The sequence below is a fragment of the Aquarana catesbeiana genome, linkage group LG05 (assembly GCF_042186555.1).
Source record: "Aquarana catesbeiana isolate 2022-GZ linkage group LG05, ASM4218655v1, whole genome shotgun sequence".
Lineage (NCBI taxonomy): Eukaryota > Metazoa > Chordata > Amphibia > Anura > Ranidae > Aquarana > Aquarana catesbeiana.
The window spans coordinates 224,333,243-224,358,404 of NC_133328.1; the positions used below are offsets into that span (position 1 = coordinate 224,333,243).

A 25,162-nucleotide genomic window follows, 5' to 3' on the forward strand; every position below is an offset into this window, starting at 1 on the left:
GAAACACACATTCTTGGTGGTGTAATAGTCTATAATGGGTTTATCCCAGGGTTTAGTCTTCTTATAGTTTAAATCAAATAAAGACAAATCAAAATACCCTTTTATATTTGCAAATAACACAAAGTTGTATGTAGTATAAATGCTCACCCAATCTGTGATTTCGCAAAAACTTGCCGGATACAGATATATTTAGAAATACTTTTACAACCAAAACTCACTAATACCATGTACTGTCACCTGATAACTTGAAAGGCTGATAAAATACTATATGCGTGTATGTATAGAAAAAAAAATGGTTTACTTTGTGGCCAATTCTTATGTCACTGTTTGCAGTTGGAATAGAAATAGGTTTCATTTCTAGCAGGAAAACAGCAATTTTATCACACAATTACATCTCAAGCAAACATAAACCTGTAACACATGAACAAGAAACAAAATATTTACCACTCCAGTGAACACCACTCCTATCCTGAGAAATGGTCCCTGAAGTCCACAGGGAAATGCATGCTTTGCACCGTGTCAATCTCCCTGGTCCTCCACATCACTGCAGGATGGCAAGAACAAATGAGAGCTGTACGTGTCCAATGAATCTACACTCCCAGGAATGGTGGTTTCCCATAGGACATTTGAGGACCACTTCTCTGATTGAGAATGTAGAAGCATTCAGCAGCTCAGTCAATAGGAGAGGTAAGTATTCTGTTTCTTCTTTACAGGAAGAAACTTAGTTGGGAGTTTTTAATTATGGGACAGGATTGCTTTACTGTATACAGGATCAAAATACAGATAATTTGACCCTTTCACAAACAATGAGAAATAAACAGAAACAAAGTATTTCTCCCTCAGCGCTCATGCAAAAAAATATGATAAATAAAAATATATATAGCTGTTACTATAAAAATGTAAACGGTATAAAAAAAATGTTAAAAAAAACAAAGTCTTTAAAACATTAGCAGCGCTTAAGAAGTTCATATGTGAAATAAAATATAAATAAAGATGAAAAGTTCCACTTGTGTCTTAATTGTGTACAGCAGGGTGTGGGGTGGTAGCTGGTCCGTTTATAAAGAATGTTGAACACCAACTCTCTGCTGATCAAAATCCCAGATAAATCCTTCACCACATTGCTTTTATGGGAATCCCCTATAGGTAATTCACTTACCAGAAGGTGATGGGTTAACAGCGTGCCTTTCACTGGTTTAATATCGATGGACTTAGTTCACTCAAATGGGACTGGATCCGTGAATAGATATTTGGATAGCTGTCAGCTCACTCTGCATACTTCCATCTAAATTAAGCTCATAACGAGCAAAGAAATAGAAGTGCCCATAGTGTAATCCAGTACATTAAAATACTTTTATTTAAAAAACAAAGTGATCCCATATAGATGTACACTTACAATGTATTAAAATAATATAAGCATGTATCATAGATCGATTGAGTCCCGATATACCTTATTACCGCTGAGAGCGGTATTCCAGGGTAAGGTATCACAGAAGATCAGCAGCAGAGAGTTGGTGTTCAACATTCTTTATAAACAGGTCAGCTACCACCCCACACCCTGCTGTACACAATTAAGACACAAGTGGAACTTTTCATCTTTATCTATATTTTATTTCACATATGAACTTAGCACTGCTAATGTTTTAAAGACTTTGTATTTTTTAACATATTTTTTGATACAGATAATTTGACCCCATGGCAAAATTTAGATGCTGCCTGCTGGCCATCATTCTGTGGCCTCTCAGCAATCTTGTCAGTTTCTAGCTAAAGAGATGCACTGTTTTCTTATTATTTTATAACCCCAGAAAAACATTCTGGTATACAGAGTTAATTTTAGTGTACTGGCCAGGAGGGGGCATCAGAAGTTCTGAAGACAATACGTCTACTTCAAGATAGGGAAGGGCACCAGTCTGTACGGCTAAGACATTCTGCAACCATTTCTAAATTCTGCATGCTGCACAGGGACAGTGAGGGGCTGTGACAATCCTGAAGACTTCTCCTCTGTGTCTGCCATTAGCTTTTCTAGACTGTAGACTTCACAGGGAGTTAGTGTCAGTATCAACTACAACATCTCCAACTCCTAAAAAGACAGCACTAGATCTGTATTTTCTATAAATGCCCACAGATTTTCTACATTTCATTTTTCCCTACTGGAGCCCCACCTCCAACCCTCAACAGCTGTGTCAGTTGATATGTTTATAGTTGCACCACTGACTATTGGAGATGTCAACATATAGCGTTAACTTCTACAGGACCTAGATCTGGTGAATACACATTGCTTAAAAAGCGCTAACATACCAGGCTATTTGCATTTATAAATATCTATAACAGAATGCATATCCTTGGATTTTACGGAAAGGAGCTACGTGACGTCACCCGGGGCCATCTCCTATGTAATTTTATGTACAAGCGCTCGTATGCTGGCACTTATTGGAAGTGCCTCTTTTGTAAGGGTAATTCCTTTTTTCATTCAATTAAGTGCTTGGTAGCAGAGGGCACTAGATGTTTCTTGTTTATTTTTATATCTTGGGATATTGATGATCATCTGCATTCCAACCAACTGATGGGATATCCGTGTATGGTATGAGTCTTTACATAAGATCCACACCAGGGAGACTGCTGTGACCACGCTCTTGGATATTTGCCCTTTATGGGAAAGCCTATGTGACCCTTTGTTAATTCAGGGGTCCAGGCGTTGAGGTAAGCAGCATAGAGTGTCTACTTCTAGCACAGAGTCTATTGTTTATCAAGATACATTGTCACTTTTCTTGGAGATCTGTGTGTTTTCCTACATGAACTTTTTTCTTTATGAACTTTAAATAGTGCTGCACTATTTTTGTATTTCATCCTTTAATTTATTAGACTTTCTTTAAAGGTGAAGATTAGTAAAAAAAACATTTTTCTTCACAGCTTCAGTTACATTACTTACCTGTAATGAAGTGTGTCCCATGATGTGTAGGCCGCTGGATCCTGTAGAGATCTTCACTCCTGGGCTACCCTGTTCTCTTCCTGTTACTGAACTTCTGGTGATGTGGCTGTTAACAGCTTCAGATCTCCAGGCTCAGCTGCACTAAAGATGATTTGATGAGGATGCACTCCCTCCTATCCTCTCCTCCATTCTTTCACTGATTACATTACCTGTAGCTTGGTCTGTGAATTAAGGCATGTCTCATCAGTCACAGGATTCTTTCCCCTATTGGCAGATCATGTTACCATTATCATTGGTTTGACCACTGTTGCTATATGCAGACTAGGGTCACTTTAAAAAAATAGTTTTTCCTGGACAGTGTTCTTTCTATAGTACGTTTTCATGGGATACAAATGAATTAGATTTGGAACTGTGAAGGTCCTTAAAGCGGAGTTCCACACAAAAATGGAACTTCCGCTTTTCGGAACCCTCCCCCCCTCCGGTGTCACATTTGGCACCTTTCAGGGTGGAGGGGGGTGTAGATACCTGTCTAAGACAGGTATTTGCACCCACTTCAGGCATAGACTCCCATGGGAGTCTACGCCACTTCCTGTCCCCACCGCGCTGTCTGCTGGGAACACACAGCTCCCAGGAGAGAGCGGGGACCACTTGGGACGCGCAGCGCGACTCGCGCATGCACAGTAGGGAGCCGGGAAGTGAAGCCGCAACGCTTCACTTCCTGATTCCCTCACCTAGGATGGCGGCGGCAGCTGCCGAGAACCGAGCGGGTTCTCGACGTCCCCTGCCGACATCGCTGGACCCTGGGACAGGTAAGTGGCCATGTATTAAAAGTCAGCAGCTGCAGTATTTGTAGCTGCTGGCTTTTAATATTTTTTTTTTTTGGCGGTGTGGGTGAACCCCCGCTTTAAACATGACATTATTAAAACTGTATTGATTTTAACTTTTATATGAATTGTAATCAGATCTTTTATAGGCTATCATGCCATCATTTGTAACCAATTCAAACATAAACAAAATACATTTGAACTGAGGGAACCCATCCTATCTGCTAAATTATACTATTTTCCAACTTGGAGCTGATTTTTTGGCCTGTTAATTTTAATCCACATAGTCACCTGTTCTCTCATATATAAAACCTACACCTCTGAAAAACCTGGAGCAATGTTTTCAAGTGCCAACTTAATTCTGATCCAACTACAGCTTTGTGGACACACATTAAACCATAGTAGGTAGACTAGAAAAATTAAGTGGGGCATCATCAGGTACAAATTGCGTCATTATTTTCCTCATGTTTCTGTCTTCTGTCTCTGATGGATATATTTGCAGATAAATTCAGTAAGAGAACTGCACAGGGAAAGGGATATACAGAGGGGTCAAACAATACACAGAGGGATCAGAAGGCTTTCTTTAGTTTGGAAACATCATGCCCTCTTTCTCCTGTAGAGTGGTCTTTATAGTGAAACGTAGTTACAGTATTCCTTTCAAAACAGACCTCATGCTACCTTCAAAAGTGCATTCTAGTCTTTTCTAAAACAATTGTATGATACAAGGAATTAAGTCTGAACAAAGATGCTTCCTCATTTGATTGAGCCATGGGCAGCATAATGTCTAAATACAGCCATGCTGATGCACAGTACCATTGACATGCTATGCACTATCCCTTTTGAAGGACGCAGCTGTCAGCCTTCCCCTAGATTATACTGAACTGAAATTACTGATCACATACTGTATATAATAGCTTTCAAAATTTTAAGACTTTGTTAAATACATATTTTAAGCATCTTAAGGTCTTTTTATGTTGTTTAACATATTGGCAAAACATTTTCACCTCTTTTTATATAAACTTGTGTTTGCCTAGGGCATATAACCTTTTTACTTTTTTAAAAAAAAAATCTTCTGCCTGCATAAATAACTGGGGATTTTGTAAACTATAAAAAGGATGTGGCTTCCATTATTAGGCAATTCTATGTGCATTATGAAAACATAAAAAACACTGATTGTATAAAAAAAGAAACATAAAATGTATCCTTAAAATTCATTCACATTCGTATTACATATGCAATGATATCCCAAAAGGGAGTGACTGATTTATGTACTTTGTAACATTGACGTTGAAAAGGATGCTGAATAAATTAATCAATGTACATATGAAGTAAATATTGATGACCAGAATCCATGCCTCTGGCACAGAAAAAAACATGATACATGTGATTGAAGTACTGCATATTAGCATTTATGTTCCCATCCTGATTTATAGAGTAAAAAACAGAATTAAGTTACACCACGCTATACAAGAAATGTTAGCAGGCACAGTTTTTGCCCCATAGAGCTTACAGTCTACTGTACTTTTTACACCATGGGTACAGGGAGGTAAATAGATTACTTCAATGTTACAAAAGAGAACACTGACGAAGGAAGCTCGTCCCATAAAGGCAATTACATAACTGTGATACTACTCCTTTGAAACTGCCCTTAAAAATGTAAGACTTAGCAGAGCAGCTTATTTAAGACACATAGAGAGGCTTTGTCTTCTTTGATTATCACCACTGCAGCATTTTTGTTTCCACGCAAGGATAACGCATAATCTGTAATGCTTTACTACACAGTCTATTAGAGTCTGCTCTTCTTGGTTTTTAACAGTCCTGGGAATCTTCTGATTTCTTATCTCTCTTCTGTGTATCCATTCACTGTGGCCAGTGTGACTCTTCTTAGTCATGATACCACATGATGCAGACCAGCATCCCCTGAAAACTTGGATGATGGTAACATTCAAGTCAGTCAGATATTTTCCAAAACATCCATGGGTACAAAGCCTTTTTTCTTCCCACTGACCACTTTGAGAAAACCATTTTGCTCCTTCTCGGAACTTGAACAAATCTAGGAAGAAAAGTACTGTTTTAGCTATTTTAATTACAAATTGTTAGTTTAGTTAGTTTACAAATTGAAAAACATCTTTATTCAATCTGACTCTTTTTCTAATCTAATTGAGCAAAGTAAATGCAGGGAGGCAGAAAATGCTGTTTGAGCAGTCTCATTACTTTTATTCATTGAGCCGAGGTCCATCTCCCTGAGGAAGGCCATCTGTGATGAAATGCATTAGGTGGGGCTACAACAATGTGACATCATCACATATTTTGGCAGACACTCGCACACATTGAACTAGCGGTATAGAGTGCCACAGCCTGGGGGAGGACTGAGCTGACATACCTTAGTGGCGGGCAATCACTTCTACTGTGTGAGTGATTTTAATGGTTTTATTTTAACTCTTAATAAATGTTGATCTCCTTCTTCCTTTCTTGTCCATTTAAATGAGTGTTACTTTTGGAGGAATGGTTCCTGTACTGACAGCAGTAAATATACAAATTTCAGATAAAAGCCTGCTAAGACCTATTTATTAGGTCAGTTTAGATTGTTGAGTTTTTGTCTATAGGGGAAGTGGTGACAGTGTTGCCAACCTACGAGTTTGAAATTTACTGACATGACACCCAAAATTTCCTGGCACCGCCAAATTTTTACTGCCATTTTCAAAAGTTACAAAATTACAGTTTTTTTAAAGTGCAAATTTCAGTATTTCGGCTACAAAAAAGTACACTATGCAATTAGCAATGTGATTTAAGGTAGATGTTAAGGCCTATAACATATTTCTTATTTTATTTGTGATATACAGTAGTAAGTAAGTAAGAAAGAGTAAGAAATTAGAATAGTCAGGCACACACATGAAACGGACTCTCACGGTGACACTGACAGCAGTGTGCAGCAGCACAGATAGGGTTGCCACTTTTGATTCAAGCCAAACCCGAACACTTTAGTGGCACACAGCAATTTTTTTTTAAATTTGTAATATACACTATGGGAATGTAACAGACCTGGGACACCTTTGGACACTCTAAAGAGAATAGTAATGCGGCACACATAGTGCTCCCCTCACCCTCCTGTCAGGCCCTGTTCTGAGCCACATTACTGTCTGAATAATGTTTCAAGTGGACTGAAACCTGATTTAAAACCCAGACTGTCCGGTTGAATCCCGGAAGGGTGGCAACCCTAAGCACAGATGATGATGAAACCTCACCGACACGACACATCCCCTCCTGAGTCACAGTGACAGTCTCTCAACGCCAGGTGATCCCTTCACTCCACTCCAGTCCAAACAGACAGTCCCACTCCCGGCTTGCCTTGCTCCTGTCCCACAGACCTGCACAAGAGGTTTCGGATGCACCGCCCCCTTGCACCATGACATCACACGACACACTCAGGCACTGCCTCTGCCAGACCCGCACCCCGCCGGCGCTGCCCGAATACATTATAGTAGGTACTCAGATGGTCTCAGTATGTGCAGTTACGAGCTGAGTGTCACAGCCATATTTTACTGGCAACCTTTGCCTTTTACTGGCATTTACTGGTAGGAGACAAGTACCATTTTTTACTGGCTACCAGTAAAAATACTGACGGTTGGCAACACTGAGTGGTGGGAGAGTTAACACCCTTCTCTCAGGTGTGGAGCACTGATTAAAATGGTAAATTTATGAACTAATAACTGCCTATTGCTGTTGTACATGATTTGCACATGTGACAGAGGCTGTTGGAGAGGACTGAATGCAAGCCTCTTGCCTTTTGATTATGGGCCCTGGATTTTCAAGGGAACAATACTCTTTGTGAGGTGAATTAGAAATTCAGTCTGAACTGTACTAATCAGACTCAATCGTGTATATATGTATATATTGTATGTTGTTTGATTCATACTGTTGGGACATATACTGTGAGGAGATGCTGGTGTCATCAGTTCCAACTACCTGTCTTGTTCTCTGCTATAATGTGTTTTATGTAAATTGGCTTACCACAGGTTCTAAGGGTATTCCACACATTGTTGTTTGTTCTAATTAACCCTGTGTTTATGTTAATTGAATGAGCTGATCACATTGTCCTCTATACAATGTAGGAGACGAGACGACTCCTATTGGAGCTGCTGCTATTGGGAGAAACTGTCCTGTGATAATTAACTCAGTCTGGGCAAAAGGTCATGTCTCAGTCACCTAGGCTGTATAAAGGATTAGTTAATTAGCTCATGTTAATTAGGTTAATTAGGTTACATTTGTATTGTTAGAGTAATATGAGCAGGAGGGGGGAACCTCATCTTCTCCTGTATATGAAACTGTATTCTGGTTCTGAATAAAGTGAGTTCATGTTAACAACAAGCAAGTGTCGCCTTTTTTGTGCTCAGAGAGGTTGGAATATCTGATATCTGTATACAGACTGGGAGGAAGTGGTATATGACGGAACCACTCAAGCGGAGTGTGGGACGTTCTGTGACATTGGTGGCAAGCAGCGGGAAAGCTTCCTGCAGTCTGGGACATCCAAACCTCCAACTGGATCCAAGATCAGCATAGCAGACTTCAGTCACCCCAGCAGAGATATGGACCTGGCATCAGAGTTCCCGGGGCTGCTGCGGATCATCCTTTCAACATACACCAGGACTGTGTCTAAGGATGAATACCTGGAGCTCAGGCAGCAGATTCGGGTGGAGCTCTGGATTGGAGCCCTCCAGCTCGCTGGTATAAAACAGGACAAGTGCTTTCCAACCCAAGAGCAATGGGCCAGTGACCAACGGGCATTGCGGATGGCATTCCTGGGAGAGCGGCCCCAGGAGCAATGGGTGACTGAGTTGGACAGGCTGGTCCAGCAGGAGATAGTGCTGGACAATCGTTATTGGGCTCTGCAATGGCATGCAGAGCAGGGTTATTTAGGGGAGACAACATAATGCTCTCCGGAGGGATATGACTTTGGAGGCCCTGGATTGCTGTGGGAGAGCCTTACAGATCATTTTAGGTTTGGCGATGAAGGGGAACCTGACCTTAAGGACCTGTGAGAATATAGAGGGGCTATGCTCAGTCTTGCAGGGGTCTCAGAGCTCAAACCTGATCAGGACCATTTGCTAAGGAAGGAACAGCATCTGGAAAGGGCATACAGGAAACTGCTAGAACACGTTCAGCAGCATGCCAGAGAATCGGCAGTGGAAAATCCGGAGATTGCCGTCCCCAAACCTGAAGTACTGACAACAGGGCAGAGCTCTGCTAACCTCTGCCCAGCAATGATAGCATCTTCTGGGTTCCATGGACAGGAGATGGTGAACCTATATCCCCAGACATCAGTTGCTGAGACATGGGATTTGATAGACTTTTCTGCTGAGGAAGAACAACCTGATGAGCCTCCAGCAGAAGAGCTGCTATCAGGGTCAAAGTTCACTGTGCTCTGCCCAGCACCAACAGTGGCTTCGGCCTTCTTGAGAGAAGAGGTAGTCGGCCTTTCTCCCACAACACTGACAGGGACATGTGATTTTCTGCCAGCAGCATCTATGGAGTTACAACAAACTTCTCCAGCTGAAGATCTGGTATCTGAACAGAGGGTCCAAGACCTTTGTCCCACACTTTTAGCAATTCCAGAGACTGAGGATTTGATAGACGTTTCTGTAGAGGAGGAACCACCTAGCAAATCCCCAGCAGAAGTGCTGGCAACCGGACAGAGGGTCCAAGACCTCTGCCCCACACCTGCAGCAATTGTGGAGGCCCAAGTTGAGGAGGTGGCAGTCTATCGCGAGCTGCAGATCAGGATCCAAGGAGAGAATGCAGTCAACACCTCACAACTGCAGCTTGACCTGGTGTCGGAGGATGGGGCTTCAGTCTCCACCTGTATACCCCAGGGATGCTGGGCAGTCGGCCCAGATCCCCAACAGCAGGATAGAGTGAGCCCAGTCCCCCTGTCTTCTCTCCAGCGGCAGAAAGGACTCCAGGGAGAAGGGCTAGTCCAGGCCTCTCTCCAGCGGTGGGCATGTTCTCTGAGGGAGGCAGAGGATGGCTGGGTGAGTAATACTCTGTTTGGAACAATTTGTTTGGGGTACTGTGTGGGTACAGGCAGTAGAGGACTGGAACTATGGACTAACTTCGGAGTCAACCCATCTGGGGTCTCCTCCTGTGTTAGTCTCCTGCTGAAAGGGGAGAAATGTGACAGACCTAGCCAGGACAGAGGCTGTTGGAGAGGACTGAATGCAAGCCTCTTGCCTTTTGATTATGGGCCCTGGATTTTCAAGAGAACAATACTCTTTGTGAGGTGAATTAGAAATCTAGTCTGAACTGTACTAATCAGACTCAGTCGTGTATATATGTATATATTGTATGTTGTTTGATTCATACTGTTGGGACACATACTGTGAGGAGATGCTGGTGTCATCAATTCCAACTACCTGTCTTGTTCTCTGCTATAATGTGTTTAATGTAAATTGGCTTACCACAGGTTCTAAGGGTATTCCACACATTGTTGTTTGTTCTAATTAACCCTGTGTTTATGGTAATTGAATGAGCTGATCACATTGTCCTCTATACAATGTAGGAGACGGGACGACTCCTATTGGAGCTGCTGCTATTGGGAGAAACTGTCCTGTGATAATTAACTCAGTCTGGGCAAAAGGTCATGTCTCAGTCACCTAGGCTGTATAAAGGATTAGTTAATTAGCTCATGTTAATTAGGTTAATTAGGTTACATTTGTATTGTTAGAGTAATATGAGCAGGAGGGGGGAACCTCATCTTCTCCTGTATATGAAACTGTATTCTGGTTCTGAATAAAGTGAGTTCATGTTAGCAACAAGCAAGTGTCGCCTTTTTTGTGCTCAGAGAGGTTGGAATATCTGATATCTGTATACAGACTGGGAGGAAGTGGTATATGACGGAAGCACTCAAGCGGAGTGTGGGACGTTCTGTGACATTGGTGGCAAGCAGCGGGAAAGCTTCCTGCAGTCTGGGACATCCAAACCTCCAACTGGATCCAAGATCAGCATAGCAGACTTCAGTCACCCCAGCAGAGATATGGACCTGGCATCAGAGTTCCCGGGGCTGCTGCGGATCATCCTTTCAACATACACCAGGACTGTGTCTAAGGATGAATACCTGGAGCTCAGGCAGCAGATTCGGGTGGAGCTCTGGATTGGAGCCCTCCAGCTCGCTGGTATAAAACAGGGCAAGTGCTTTCCAACCCAAGAGCAACGGGCCAGTGACCAACGGGCATTGCGGATGGCATTCCTGGGAGAGCGGCCCCAGGAGCAATGGGTGACTGAGTTGGACAGGCTGGTCCAGCAGGAGATAGAGCTGGACAATCGTTATTGGGCTCTGCAATGGCATGCAGAGCAGGGTTATTTAGGGGAGACAACATAATGCTCTCCGGAGGGATATGACTTTGGAGGCCCTGGATTGCTGTGGGAGAGCCTTACAGATCATTTTAGGTTTGGCGATGAAGGGGAACCTGACCTTAAGGACCTGTGAGAATATAGAGAGGCTATGCTCAGTCTTGCAGGGGTCTCAGAGCTCAAACCTGATCAGGACCATTTGCTAAGGAAGGAACAGCATCTGGAAAGGGCATACAGGAAACTGCTAGAACACGTTCAGCAGCATGCCAGAGAATCGGCAGTGGAAAATCCGGAGATTGCCGTCCCCAAACCTGAAGTACTGACAACAGGGCAGAGCTCTGCTAACCTCTGCCCAGCAATGATAGCATCTTCTGGGTTCCATGGACAGGAGATGGTGAACCTATATCCCCAGACATCAGTTGCTGAGACATGGGATTTGATAGACTTTTCTGCTGAGGAAGAACAACCTGATGAGCCTCCAGCAGAAGAGCTGCTATCAGGGTCAAAGTTCACTGTGCTCTGCCCAGCACCAACAGTGGCTTCGGCCTTCTTGAGAGAAGAGGTAGTCGGCCTTTCTCCCACAACACTGACAGGGACATGTGATTTTCTGCCAGCAGCATCTATGGAGTTACAACAAACTTCTCCAGCTGAAGATCTGGTATCTGAACAGAGGGTCCAAGACCTTTGTCGCACACTTTTAGCAATTCCAGAGACTGAGGATTTGATAGACGTTTCTGTAGAGGAGGAACCACCTAGCAAATCCCCAGCAGAAGTGCTGGCAACTGGACAGAGGGTCCAAGACCTCTGCCCCACACCTGCAGCAATTGTGGAGGCCCAAGTTGAGGAGGTGGCAGTCTATCGCGAGCTGCAGATCAGGATCCAAGGAGAGAATGCAGTCAACACCTCACAACTGCAGCTTGACCTGGTGTCGGAGGATGGGGCTTCAGTCTCCACCTGTATACCCCAGGGATGCTGGGCAGTCGGCCCAGATCCCCAACAGCAGGATGGAGTGAGCCCAGTCCCCCTGTCTTCTCTCCAGCGGCAGAAAGGACTCCAGGGAGAAGGGCCAGTCCAGGCCTCTCTCCAGCGGTGGGCATGTTCTCTGAGGGAGGCAGAGGATGGCTGGGTGAGTAATACTCTGTTTGGAACAATTTGTTTGGGGTACTGTGTGGGTACAGGCAGTAGAGGACTGGAACTATGGACTAACTTCGGAGTCAACCCGTCTGGGGTCTCCTCCTGTGTTAGTCTCCTGCTGAAAGGGGAGAAATGTGACAGACCTAGCCGGGACAGAGGCTGTTGGAGAGGACTGAATGCAAGCCTCTTGCCTTTTGATTATGGGCCCTGGATTTTCAAGAGAACAATACTCTTTATGAGGTGAATTAGAAATCTAGTCTGAACTGTACTAATCAGACTCAGTCGTGTATATATGTATATATTGTATGTTGTTTGATTCATACTGTTGGGACACATACTGTGAGGAGATGCTGGTGTCATCAATTCCAACTACCTGTCTTGTTCTCTGCTATAATGTGTTTAATGTAAATTGGCTTACCACAGGTTCTAAGGGTATTCCACACATTGTTGTTTGTTCTAATTAACCCTGTGTTTATGTTAATTGAATGAGCTGATCACATTGTCCTCTATACAATGTAGGAGATGGGACGACTCCTATTGGAGCTGCTGCTATTGGGAGAAACTGTCCTGTGATAATTAACTCAGTCTGGGCAAAAGGTCATGTCTCAGTCACCTAGGCTGTATAAAGGATTAGTTAATTAGCTCAGGTTAATTAGGTTAATTAGGTTACATTTGTATTGTTAGAGTAATATAAGCAGGAGGGGGGAACCTCATCTTCTCCTGTATATAAGACTGTATTCTGGTTCTGAATAAAGTGAGTTCATGTTAGCAACAAGCAAGTGTCGCCTTGTTTTGTGCTCAGAGAGGTTGGAATATCTGATATCTGTATACAGACTGGGAGGAAGTGGTATATGGCGGAAGCACTGAAGCGGAGTGTGGGACGTTCCGTGACAGCACAGCTTTGAAAGTTTTATATAGACTTTTTTCTTACTGAATGTTAATGCATTTATATGTTGGAAACTTGATGAACTCATATGAATTGCTATTTTTGCACAGGATCTGCACTTTGAAGTGTATTGCTGCACTAATAGAGTTGTACTCCTTTTTATTTAATGTTTATGAGCTTTGTATTTGGGTAGTTATATCACAGCTTTAGATATTTGAATGTATTTCGCGCAATATCAACAATACTCGATAAATATGTGCAAATCTGTGTAACATACACAAAATTAAGGTTTTTTGATAATGGGTGCTACAGCTGTAGTTGCTAGGATCAGTTATTTCTATGTTGCAACATATAGTAATATTGTTGTATTGTTGTATTGTCTATTAATAAAGTGATGGTGCTATAATAATAAAGTGTAGATATATAAAAATCTATTATATTATTGTGACACAAATGTCGTGAATTAAAACAGATTAAATAACGTGAATAAATTAGCATGAATAAATAAATTCTCGTGAGTGAAATATTTTCCTAAAGTTCTGAATATATGATATTATGTGCAACCCATTATAAATAAAATCTTAAACAATAAAAATGCCAGCAATGGTCTTTAAAATAGTGCTGTCAGAATTCATTTAAATGTGACCTTAAAGTGCAGGTAATAAAGTTGTAAAATTAAAAATATATATGAAATTAAAATTAAAATAAATATCTTGAAAAAATAGATAGATGGCAATGATGAAAAGGTATTAAAAATGGTTCTTCTATTCAGATCTGTTCTATCTTGTATACTGGATGTATTATTCTTGTGATGGTGCCTCCTAGTGTGGTCCCACAGAACTCTCACCTTAATTTTGCAATAATCAGGCTTTTAGTTGTTGTGGCTTTAAGACGTAGAGGCAGTGTCTGGGAGCCTCTCCTTCTTTGTTGTTATCTCTCCATACTTTCTTCTCTGTCACTCCGCTCTGGTAAGACTCAGTATCAGGGGAGATAAAAATAGGGGTGGAGGAGAGAGAAGAAAGGCTCCACTAGTGTATTAACGTTTTTAAAATCAAAGGGGTGGTGTTTATTTGGTTATTGCTCTTACATTTAAAACATCTAAAACAGGCAGAGTAAATAAGTGAATGATCTGGCGTTCTCATCGCCCTCTCACTTGTGCTTCAGTGTGTGTGCCGCTCCAGCCAATCCCTACGCGTTGAAGCACAAGTGAGAGGGCGCTGAGAACGCCAGATCATTCACTTATTTACTCTTCCTGTTTTAGATGTTTTAAATGTAAGAGCAATAACCAAATAAACACCACCCCTTTGATTTTAAAAACGTTAATACACTAGTGGAGCCTTTCTTCTCTCTCCTCCTCCCCTATTTTTATCTCCCCTGATACTGAGTCTCACCAGAGCGGAGTGACAGAGAAGAAAGTATGGAGAGATAACAACAAAGAAGGAGAGGCTCCCAGACACTGCCTCTACGTCTTAAAGCCACAACAACTAAAAGCCTGATTATTGCAAAATTAAGGTGAGAGTTCTGTGGGACCACACTAGGAGGCACCATCACAAGAATAATACATCCAGTATACAAGATAGAACAGATCTGAATAGAAGAACTATTTTTAATACCTTTTCATCATTGCCATCTATCTATTTTTTCAAGAACTTTTTTTAATTTTAATTTCATATATATTTTTAATTTTACAACTTTATCACCTGCACTTTAAGGTCACATTTAAATGAATTCTGACAGCACTATTTTAAGGACCATTGCTGGCATTTTTATTGTTTAAGATTTTATTTATGATGGGTTGCACATAATATCATATATTTAGAACTTTAGGAAAATATTTCACTCACGAGAATTTATTTATTCATGCTAATTTATTCACGTTATTTAATCTGTTTTAATTCACGACATTTGTGTCACAATAATATAATAGATTGTTATATATCTGCACTTTATTATTATAGCACCATCACTTTATTAATAGATATTGGGAATTACTATATGTTGCAGCATAGAAATAACTGATCCTAGCAACTACAGCTGTAGCACCCATTATCAAAAAACCTTAATTTTGTGTATGTTACACAGATTTACACATATTTATCGAGTATTGTTGATATTGCGCGAAATACATTCAAGTATCTATCGTATCAAGTGTTGGTGTGAAACACCCTCATTTTGCTGCAATATTTATACCTTTTTTATAGGAAATACTCAATTAGAAATTATCTAGTCATTATCATTTATTTTACATCTACCAGCGCGATGGAAAATTTTTAATAATATATCACAGCTTTGTTTATCGTTGATATATTTTGCAGCAGTGGTTGTATTGTTGGTATTTTAATGGCGTCATAAGAAGACTCTAAAAGGCTAATTACACTTTTCTAGCTTTGTTTCATGTTGCACCCATATTTAGGATGTAAAATGAAGCATGGGGGGTTATTTACTAAAAGAAAATCCACTCTGGACTGCAAGTGCACTTGAAAGTGCACTAAAAGTGCACTTCGAAGTAAAGTCGCTGTAGATCCAAGGGGGACATGCAAGGAAAATAAAAAACAGCCCTTTAGCTTGCACATGATTGGATGATAAAATCAGAAGAGCTTCCATTTATTTCAGATCTACCCCTTAGATTTAGAGTGACTGCACTTCCAAGTGCACTTTCAGTGCACTTTCAAGTGTACTTGCAGTGCAAAGTGGATTTGCCTTTTATAAATAACCCCCATGGTGTGATTCCTCAGCCCCAAATCCAAACTGCCTCACCCTCCGACTTGATTTACAGGGTGCTTCTCCCCACAGTCTTCTTTTATAATTTTTTGCAGCTGTGCAGGTTTGCTAATGGACATCTACAAGTCTGATCTGCCACCACAGCAGAAGGACTCCTAGTTCATAACGGAGTACAAATGCAGTGACATCACCACACATAGAGTCCATTGTATACTTTTTCCAGCTCCATAAGGCAGACCCTACTCTGCCATCCACACATTTGAGGAGGCATTCCTGCTATCAACAAACACTGATCAGCGTTTCAGGCTATAGCAGGAAAAAACCAAAAGGACGACGGTATACAGAAGTCGATCAGTAGACCGGCTTCTGTACAATCTCCCTGCCCATACATGGATTGAAATTTGGCTGAATCAGCCAAATTTCAATCCACGTATGACCATGTTTACTGAAAGTCTGCACAGACATGGGCCTGAAGGAATAGTCTGCAGAAGCCTGTGCCCTAAAACCACAAATAATTAATAAATGCATTTTTTTCGTTCTATTTGCAATATGGATGCATTTAATAATCTTTTGCAAAAGGTGGAAAATGCCTTTAACCTTCACCAGAATATGCCTTCAGCAGACAGCATGACCTCACTTCACTCTTTTTAGCTGCTCCACTGGAAATCTTACATTCAACACATTTCCCGGTGTTTTGAAATTGCATTTTGTGAAATGCAACTATCTGACACATTCAGAAATGTCAGATGCTGAAAGTTTTCCTAGAAGGCACAGCTTTTAAAGAGTGTGAAATAAGGACTCACTGCCTGCTGGGAAGAGAAGTATTAAGAGTTGTCCTTGTCATTCTACTTGTTTTAGTTTTTTCCCCAAGACATACACTAAAAAGCCTTTTCAAAAGTATGTCCGAACAGATGTGCAGTCAGCTGGTGGTCCCCGTTACTGTATATCAGTGAAGTTTTGCTAACTTTTTTATGACTTTAGGTAGGCTTTAAGCGCTCATATGTGTGCATTTGCACACACATATGGATACTCAAAATGTTTTTTGTGACATTTTGGGATCTCCATTATTCTTCCCCCAACAGTAGTGCCAGAATTGATATTCCAGACTCTCAGACACTGCCATAATGAATAAAAGCTTTAAGCAATGGAACTTTCAGCTGTGCAGCTGTGCATCTGCCTAGAAAAGTATAAAACTAATAAAATAGATGTCAGGTAATAATAACCCAGTAATGAAAAATATTAGTGTGTCGCTTCAGTAAGATGAAACTTGACACTTTTTCTTTTCTCCAAATTGGAACTATAGAGGATAGATTCTTCTGACTTGTTGGATGAATGTTGAAATATGTCAAGCTTAGAAGAATGCCAGACAGCTATGAATGGAGACACAGCTGAAAAGTCAGGAGGAATCCATACTAATGTTTCAGACAATTTCAAGACACTTTTAAACAAGTGTTAAGGTGACATCTCAAGATAAATTACTGTCATACACTCTGCAATGGACTGCTTCATCTACAGTCACAGTCTATATGCAAGGATTGTCTTGGGACACTTGCTTTGTGGGATATTATTTATTGACACTATAGGATATCTTTATTATTTTTTTGTTGAACCACTCTGCACCCAAGGCATTTTTTAAATTTTTCACACACGTTAAAATTAGCGATTTTTGCTAAAAAAAAAATTACTGTACACACGTTGTACAATAAATTATTCCAATATATTTGGGTGTCAAAGACAACTTCATTACTGATCTCATTACATAAACACAACTTATAAGACTAATATGGGATTGTATTTATTTATTTATTTTGGTTGAACTAGATGGACTTGTGTCTTTTTTCAACCTGACTAACTATGTAACTACGTGACTCTTCACATTATGAATTGTGTGAATATTCATTTTAATTATTCCATCGCGTGAAACTGTGTGTCACTTTGAATACCCAATCATGTGCAGATGAAATAAGCAAAAATGAATTTCTTTTAACAAGATTGAATATCTGAAGTAAATATTCACACAATTTATTGTGTGAAGATCCTCTATTCCTTTCATATACAGGCCTCTAAGTCTCCCTCTATAAGCAACATTTGTTTGACCTCTGTCTCCTGCATACATGCAATAAAACTGTTTTCCCTTCCAAAAAATTCTTTACTATTTTCACTTCTATTAATACTTTGGGACAGTCCAAGCACATCAAGGAAATTGCTTGAAATTGGGTCAAGTGTATACTTCACAAATATCAGACGCTATTTATAGTTCACAGCTTTAGAAATGCAACAGACCCTTTTATGATTTAACCTACTGATCTTGTTAGAACCACTTTATGTGAATAAAATCTAGGATGGAAAAGGACCTGGGGGTCCTAGTAGATGATAGGCTCAGCAATGGCATGCAATGCCAAGCTTCTGCTAACAAAGCCAAAAGAATATTGGCATGCATTAACAAGGGGATCAACTTCAGAGATAAAACGATAATTCTTCCGATCTACAAGACTCTGGTCCGCCCGCACCTAGAGTATGCTGTCCAGTTTTGGGCACCAGTCCTCAGGAAGGATGTACTGGAAATGGAGCGAGTACAAAGAAGGGCAACATAGCTAATAAAGGGTCTGGAGGATGTTAGTTATGAGGAAAGGTTGCGAGCACGGAACTTATTCTCTCTGGAGAAGAGACGCTTGAGAGGGGATATGATTTCAATTCACAAATACCATACTGGTGACCCCACAATAGGGATAAAACTTTTTCGAAGAAGGAAGTCTAACAAGATACGTGGCCACTCATTAAAATTAAAAGAAAAGAGGTTTAACTTTATACTACGCAGAGGGTTCTTTACTGTAAGAGCGGCAAGGATGTGGAATTCCCTTCCACAGGTGGTGGTATCAGCAGGGAGCATCGATAGTTTCAAAAAACTATTAGATAAGCACCTGAATGACCACAACATATGGGGATATACAATGTATACTGACATATAATCACACACATAGGTTGGACATGATGGACTTGTGTCTTTTTTCAACCTCACCTACTATGTAACTATGTAACTATATGTGAAAGACTATTCCAGATGTTTACATCCCTTACAGCATGGAACCCTTCATATACAGTAGGTAGAAGATAAATATATTTTATTCCAAACAGGGCCTCCATCAGGGGGGTACAGTCCATACACTTGTAAGGAGCTGGAGTGTCTCGATGGGCCCAGCTGCCTGGTGGTGATGGGAGAAGGCAGGTGCAGGTGCAGAGGAGCTCCATGAATGCTACTGTATGAGTGTGAGTCAGCAGCTGCTGCTGCTCTGTGTCATTGAGCTCACATCGGGCACTTTGCTGCCACCTCTGGCAACTTCCTGCATGTGCACTTCTCATGTGTGCTGCCTGTAATGTATCCTGGACTGCAGCTCCTCTCTGTGTCTCAGCCACATGTGGAAACAAGAGCTGGGACTAGGAAGGTCTTCCTACAAGTAAGGGCTGTTGTACAAGTAAAGAGGGGGTGTGTTTGCATACAGGTGTGAGGGGGGGCTGCAAGTGTATGTGTGTAAGGGGGGCCACGAGTGTACAGGTGTGAGGAGGGCTGCGAGTGTACAGGTGTGAGTGGGGCTGAGAGCGTACAGGTGTGAGGGGGGCTGAGAGTGTACAGGTGTGAGGGGGGCTGAGAGTGTACAGGTGTGAGGGGGCTGCGAGCATACAGGTGTGAGGGGGCTAAGAGCATACAGGTGTGAAGGAGCTGGGAGCATACAGGTGTGAGGGGGGCTGCGAGCATAGAGGTTTGAGGGGGCTGAGAGGTGGGCTGCGAGTGTACAGGTGTAAGGGGGGTGCGAGCATACAGGAGTGAGGGGGGCTGCAAGTGTAAAGGTGTTAGTTGGCTGTGAGCATACAGGTATGAGGGGGGGCTTCGAGCATACAGCTGTCAGGGGGGCTGCAAGCATACAGGTGTGAGGAGGCTGAGAAGGGGGCTGAGAGAGTACAGGTGTGAGGAGGGGCTGAGGCACTGAAGGACTTGGTGGGATGGCTAGTGGGCAGATTTGGTGGGACGGCCAGTGGGCGGGTCCCGGGCAATGTTGGTGGTCAGGCCCAGGGGGACCCAGGCCTAAGGCTGTGTATGGGGCCCCACAATTTCTGATGGCTGCCTTGTTCCTAAAGAACACATAGGATTCTTTTCCAGAGGCAGAAGGAGCATTTGTATATAGAAGATTACAAGTCCCATCTGCCACCCTGGCAGAGGGACTCATAGCTATAAATGTAGCACGAGTATGTAGGTTCATACCTCTGTACAGACCTGGGGCTGGAGGAATAGTATGCAGGAGCCTGTGCATTGCACCTGTGATGCACTGATCATGGTTGCAATACTTTTGCCGTCTCTAATGCAAAAAAATAATCAATGTACATTTCCTTTTTTTAATATGGGTGCATTTATATATTTTTTACATGGAGGTTAAAAATGACTTTACTTCTCAATGGTATGATGACAGAAAAGGGCAAATAATTTAATAAGGGGCCTGGGAGAACCTCAACTATATAAAAAAAATATATACTTGTTCATAGATTGTTGACAGATTAGAGCTTTATGTACCTGATTTTCCTTAAGTGTAATCTGCCCTTGTTCTTTGCATCCAATAAATGTTCTTGTGCAGCGATAAAGACTCTCATTTGTTTGTACCTTTTGTACAAAATTTGCTGGAAAATATCCAATTCTCTCTTCTATTCTACCCTGTGAAGGAAAAGCATTTAAGATATTTCAAAATTATTTTAAGTATGGATCAGAGTGTAAAGTCATGCAGGCTAATTTATGCAGTGCTTTTTCTGTATCGTTACTACAAAAAAATTGTCATATAAGACTAGACTCCCATCAAAAGCAAATGGGACAATTTTGACAGCAGAGAAAAACTCAGATCAAAGTTACAGTGGGTGGCCATTCTGAATAGTACTTTCCTAATAGGGCAGTGATGTTACAGAGATTGCGTTAGAAAGAGCTTTTACTATGACATATTTACACATTTGTTCTCAGTGCCTTAACCTCTAAAACACTGAATGCCTAACACTATTCAAATCCCTTTACTAACCCCCAACATTAAATGGCTCATATTATACTGCATACTCACCTTGTCCTGTGACACAAATCCCTGAGACCACAGCACCAAATTAAGCTGATCTGCATTATAATTTAGTATCAGATAGAAATTGGATATCAAAGATAAATTACAGCCAAACAATACAAATTCTTTTATATTAAGATAGCACCTATTTCCTTACTAGATCACTGACCTCACGAGTGGCAATTAGCCCCTTTTTATGAGCTTCTGTGGACTTAAAGATCATCCCAACATATTTGAGGGGCCTTCTGACATTTTTAAATGCTAGAATAGAACTGGTAATTAATCCTTTGGACCACTTTGCCAGTTCACTGATTGAATCAGGTTTACCAACCAAACTGCAGCTCTCTGGTCAACACCAGCCTAGAGCAAACCATTCACCATGTGTTCTGACTCATGCAAATCATATCATTCATACTTAAAAGAGAATTATGGCAAAAGCTTTTTTATGCCATCCTTCTCTTCTGGGTCATAGGAGTGCAGAAATAAATGCTTTTTTCTGATTATGCTGACCCCCGGTTAAAGCAGCCTGATGGCTGATGTCACAGAGCCGGTCCAGGCTCTGCAGGAATACCAAAATAATGTCAGAATCCACCCAGATGCCCGATGAGCATCTGGCTCAGCCTCTCAGCATACCATTGAGAGCCTGAGCCAGCTACTTCCTTCCCATCTACATCTCAGCGCTCCAGTGAGCGCTGGACGGACAGAGCAAAGAGTCGGTGACTGACAGTCACTGCTGTCTGCTCAGAGTATTCTGAGGGCTGAACGATCAGCGGTCATATGATCGCTCAGTTCTAGGTCTTAGAGCCAGACTGATGCTGCAGCCATATAGGTTAATATGTACAATATGTTTATTTTTGTGATTCCACACTCCTCCTTTACAGTAGAACTAAAGGAAAAAGTTTTGCCTCATTTTGGATAGGAAGGCTTATAACCCCCTGTATGGTTTTTGCATTCTGTGTTTCATTGGGAAAATTTCCCTTCACTGCCTGTCCCTTAGCCAAAACAGGAATTGAGAGAAAATCCCTCTAAAGTGAGAGAATCCCTGGTTGTCTCCAGTGTCACCAGAACTAGTGTCCCTATTGGAAGATATCTCCACTATTCCGTTATGGAACAGCCCAAAATTTGGGATTTTCTTTTACTTTCATTTTTGGAAATAATGATAAATAGAATGAATAGAGAGGGTGAATCTCCCTAACAGGGGCACAGACAGCAATAACAACCTGACAGGTGTTCTAATCCCTCTTCACTCTATCTGAAACAAAAAAATGTTTTGCCTTTAGTTTATATGTCACAATCTGTGTTTATCAGTGCCTGTTAACCGCTAAAAGTGACAGTTTTGGTGTACAATATTAAATAAAAAATAACGTGCCCCTTCAAAAAATGTTAACATTTTTTGTATTATTTTCAAAATGTCTATATATATACTATATTGTCAAAAGTATTGGGGTGCCTACCTTTACACGCATATGAACTTTAATAGCATCCCAGTCTTATGCCGCGTACACACAGTCGGACTTTTCAGCTACAAAAGTCCGACAGCCCGTCCGACAGACTTTCGACGGACTTTTGGCGGACTTTCAACAGACTTTCTAACGACCGGACTTGCCTACACACGATCACACCAAAGTCCGACGGATTTGTATGTGATGATGTACACCGGACTAAAATAAGGAAGTTGATAGCCAGTAGCCAATAGCTGCCCTAGTGTGGGTTTTTGTCTGTCAGACTAGCATACAGACGAGCGGATTTCTGGGTCCGGCGAAGTTACGACGTAAAGATTTGAAGCATGTTCCAAATCTAAAGTCCGTCAGATTTGCAACTGGAAAAGTCCGCTGAAGGTCCGGTGAAGCCCACACAAAATCAGATTGTCTGCCGGATTTGGTCCGTCGGCGTCCGTCGGACAAGTCCGGTCGAAAAGTCCGACCGTGTGTACGCGGCATTAGTCCTTAGGGTTCAATATTGAGTTGGCCCACCCTTTGCAGCTATAACTGCTTCAACTCTTCTGGGAAGGATGTCCACAAGGTTTAGGAGTGTATCTATGGGAATGTTTGACCATTCTTCCAGAAGCACATTTGTGGGGTCAGGCAACGATGTTGCACGAGAAAGCCTGGCTTGCAGTCTCCACTCTAATTAGTCCCAAAGATGTTCTATCAGGTTGAGGTCAGGACTCTTCACAGGCCAGTCAAGTTCCTCCACCCCAAGCTCGCTCATTCATGTCTTTATGGATCTTGCTTTGGTGCCCAATAATGTGGGAACAGAAAAGGGTCATCCTCAATCTGTTACCACAAAGTTGGGAGCATGAAGTTGTCCAAAATGTCTTGGTATGCTGACGCCTTAAGAGTTCCCTTAACTGGAACTAAGGGGCCAAGCCCAAACCCTGAAAAACAATCCCACACCATAATCCCCCCTCCACCAAATGATTTGGACCAGTGCACTAAGCAAGGTCTATAAAGACATAGATGAGCAAGTTTGGGGTGGAGGAACTTGACTGACTTGCACAGAGTCCTGACATCAACTCGATAAAACACCTTTGGGATGAATTAGAGTGGTGGCTGCAAGCCAGACTGCAAGCCAGGCTTTCTCATTCAACATCAGTGCCTGACTTCACAAATGCACTTCTGTAAGAATGGTAAAACATTCCCATAGACACACTCCTAAACCTTGTGGATGGGCTTCTCATAAGTGTTGAAGCTGTTATAGCTGCAAAGGGTGGGCCAACCCTACGAACTAAGACTGGGATGCCATTAAAGTTCATGTACTTGCAAAGGCAGGTGTCCCAGTACTTTTGACAATATAATTAATATATATATATATATATATATATATATATATATATATATATATATATATATATATATATATTTACATAACTCATTGATAAATCTTAATATATAGTGTGGAGTACATTATGTTTTGTTTAATTTCTACATCAATATTCCCTTTTGGTGTATAAAAAAACTCTATTATTTATAGATCTGTCAGCATGTTTAACATTTTTTAATATTACCTTCCACCAATCTTCATTTGAATCATCCAATATAGTAATTATATCACCTGGCCTGCAAATAAAAACATAAATAAAGCTTTTTTGAATACAGATGCATATATATTCAATCTCATATATAAGTATGGTATATAAGAAAATATTAGTGGCCTCTTGATGAAGTCGGTAATGTGTACATTATTACTACTATTGTAGGATATTTTCAAATATATACTGTATATAAATGCCACTGCCATTAAAGGTACATCCCATTGCTTTTACATTTGCGTTATAAAAAAAGTGCAAGCGAAAAAAACACTGGTAGAAATCACACATTTCCTGGAACTGACACTTGCCCCCAAAAAAAGTCATCATTGCCTCTTGGTGTTTTATTGTTTTGAGTAAAATTCATATAATATATACATTTGTTCTTCAATCTTTAACTTCACCTTTTTTTCCGTTATCAGAGAGAATCAAATAAAATTGATATATCAGGGATAAGCCAGCTGTTAAACTCAAATGAGACAGAGGGCCAAATTAAAAATAACTTTTCAAATGGCAATATTCAGTCCACTGATGAGAGCAACCATTAAATTCCAGTGCTGCTAAAGCACTTTCCTGTTTTAACAAATGCAAATAACAATATTTTCAAATACAGTTATTACTATGTATTTAATTATGCAAGAGAATGTAGATTTTATGAGCCGTAATGCAGTCTGAGACATCTGGGACATCATTAAGTTAAAATGGAAAAAGACCGGAAAAAGCTGAAAGTGCTGAATGTTGTCCAAAGAACACCAGTTTGATATGTTTGTCTTAATTTATTGTCAACTCTCTAAACAACATATCCCTTGCATATTGGCTGAGGAAAAGATGGTCAACAGGAGAAACACAAAATCTGCAGTCTTATATCAAGCCATTATGTCAGACCAAGATATTGGTGTCCGTTTATGAAGCAGTGATCAGCGGTGATCCCGAGGATCGCCGCTGATCACAGTCCATAAACAGTTTATGAAACAGTGATAATCGGGGGAGAACATGTTTGAACTTGTTCTCCCGCCGATTATCTCTACACACGGAGAATTCTCATGAATGACACAGTAACGGCCAGTTTATGAAGCGGTGATCTCACCGCTTCACTGGCGATCTGAGTCAGAATTCACACTCCCAGGTTCACCAGCTCAGAGGTGGTGAATCGGGGAGTGAAGAGGAAATCTGGGGGGATCTGAGGGGGAAGGAGGAAGTTTTTTAACT

General features: G+C 41.2%; 1 protein-coding gene across 1 annotated transcript in view; it reads right to left on the reverse strand.

Moving 5' to 3' along the window:
* Window positions 1-1,617: 1,617 nt before the first annotated feature.
* The window catches only part of STAC (SH3 and cysteine rich domain), a 423,240-nt gene continuing 399,695 nt past the window's right edge, over window positions 1,618-25,162 (reverse strand). The window contains exons 9-11 of the mRNA XM_073630594.1: window positions 23,933-23,984; window positions 20,403-20,540; window positions 1,618-5,803 (exon numbers count right to left, since the gene is read on the reverse strand). Of these exons, the coding sequence (XP_073486695.1) occupies window positions 5,705-5,803; window positions 20,403-20,540; window positions 23,933-23,984 (289 nt within the window). The 3' untranslated portion in view covers window positions 1,618-5,704. The remainder of the gene's footprint in view (window positions 5,804-20,402; window positions 20,541-23,932; window positions 23,985-25,162) is intronic.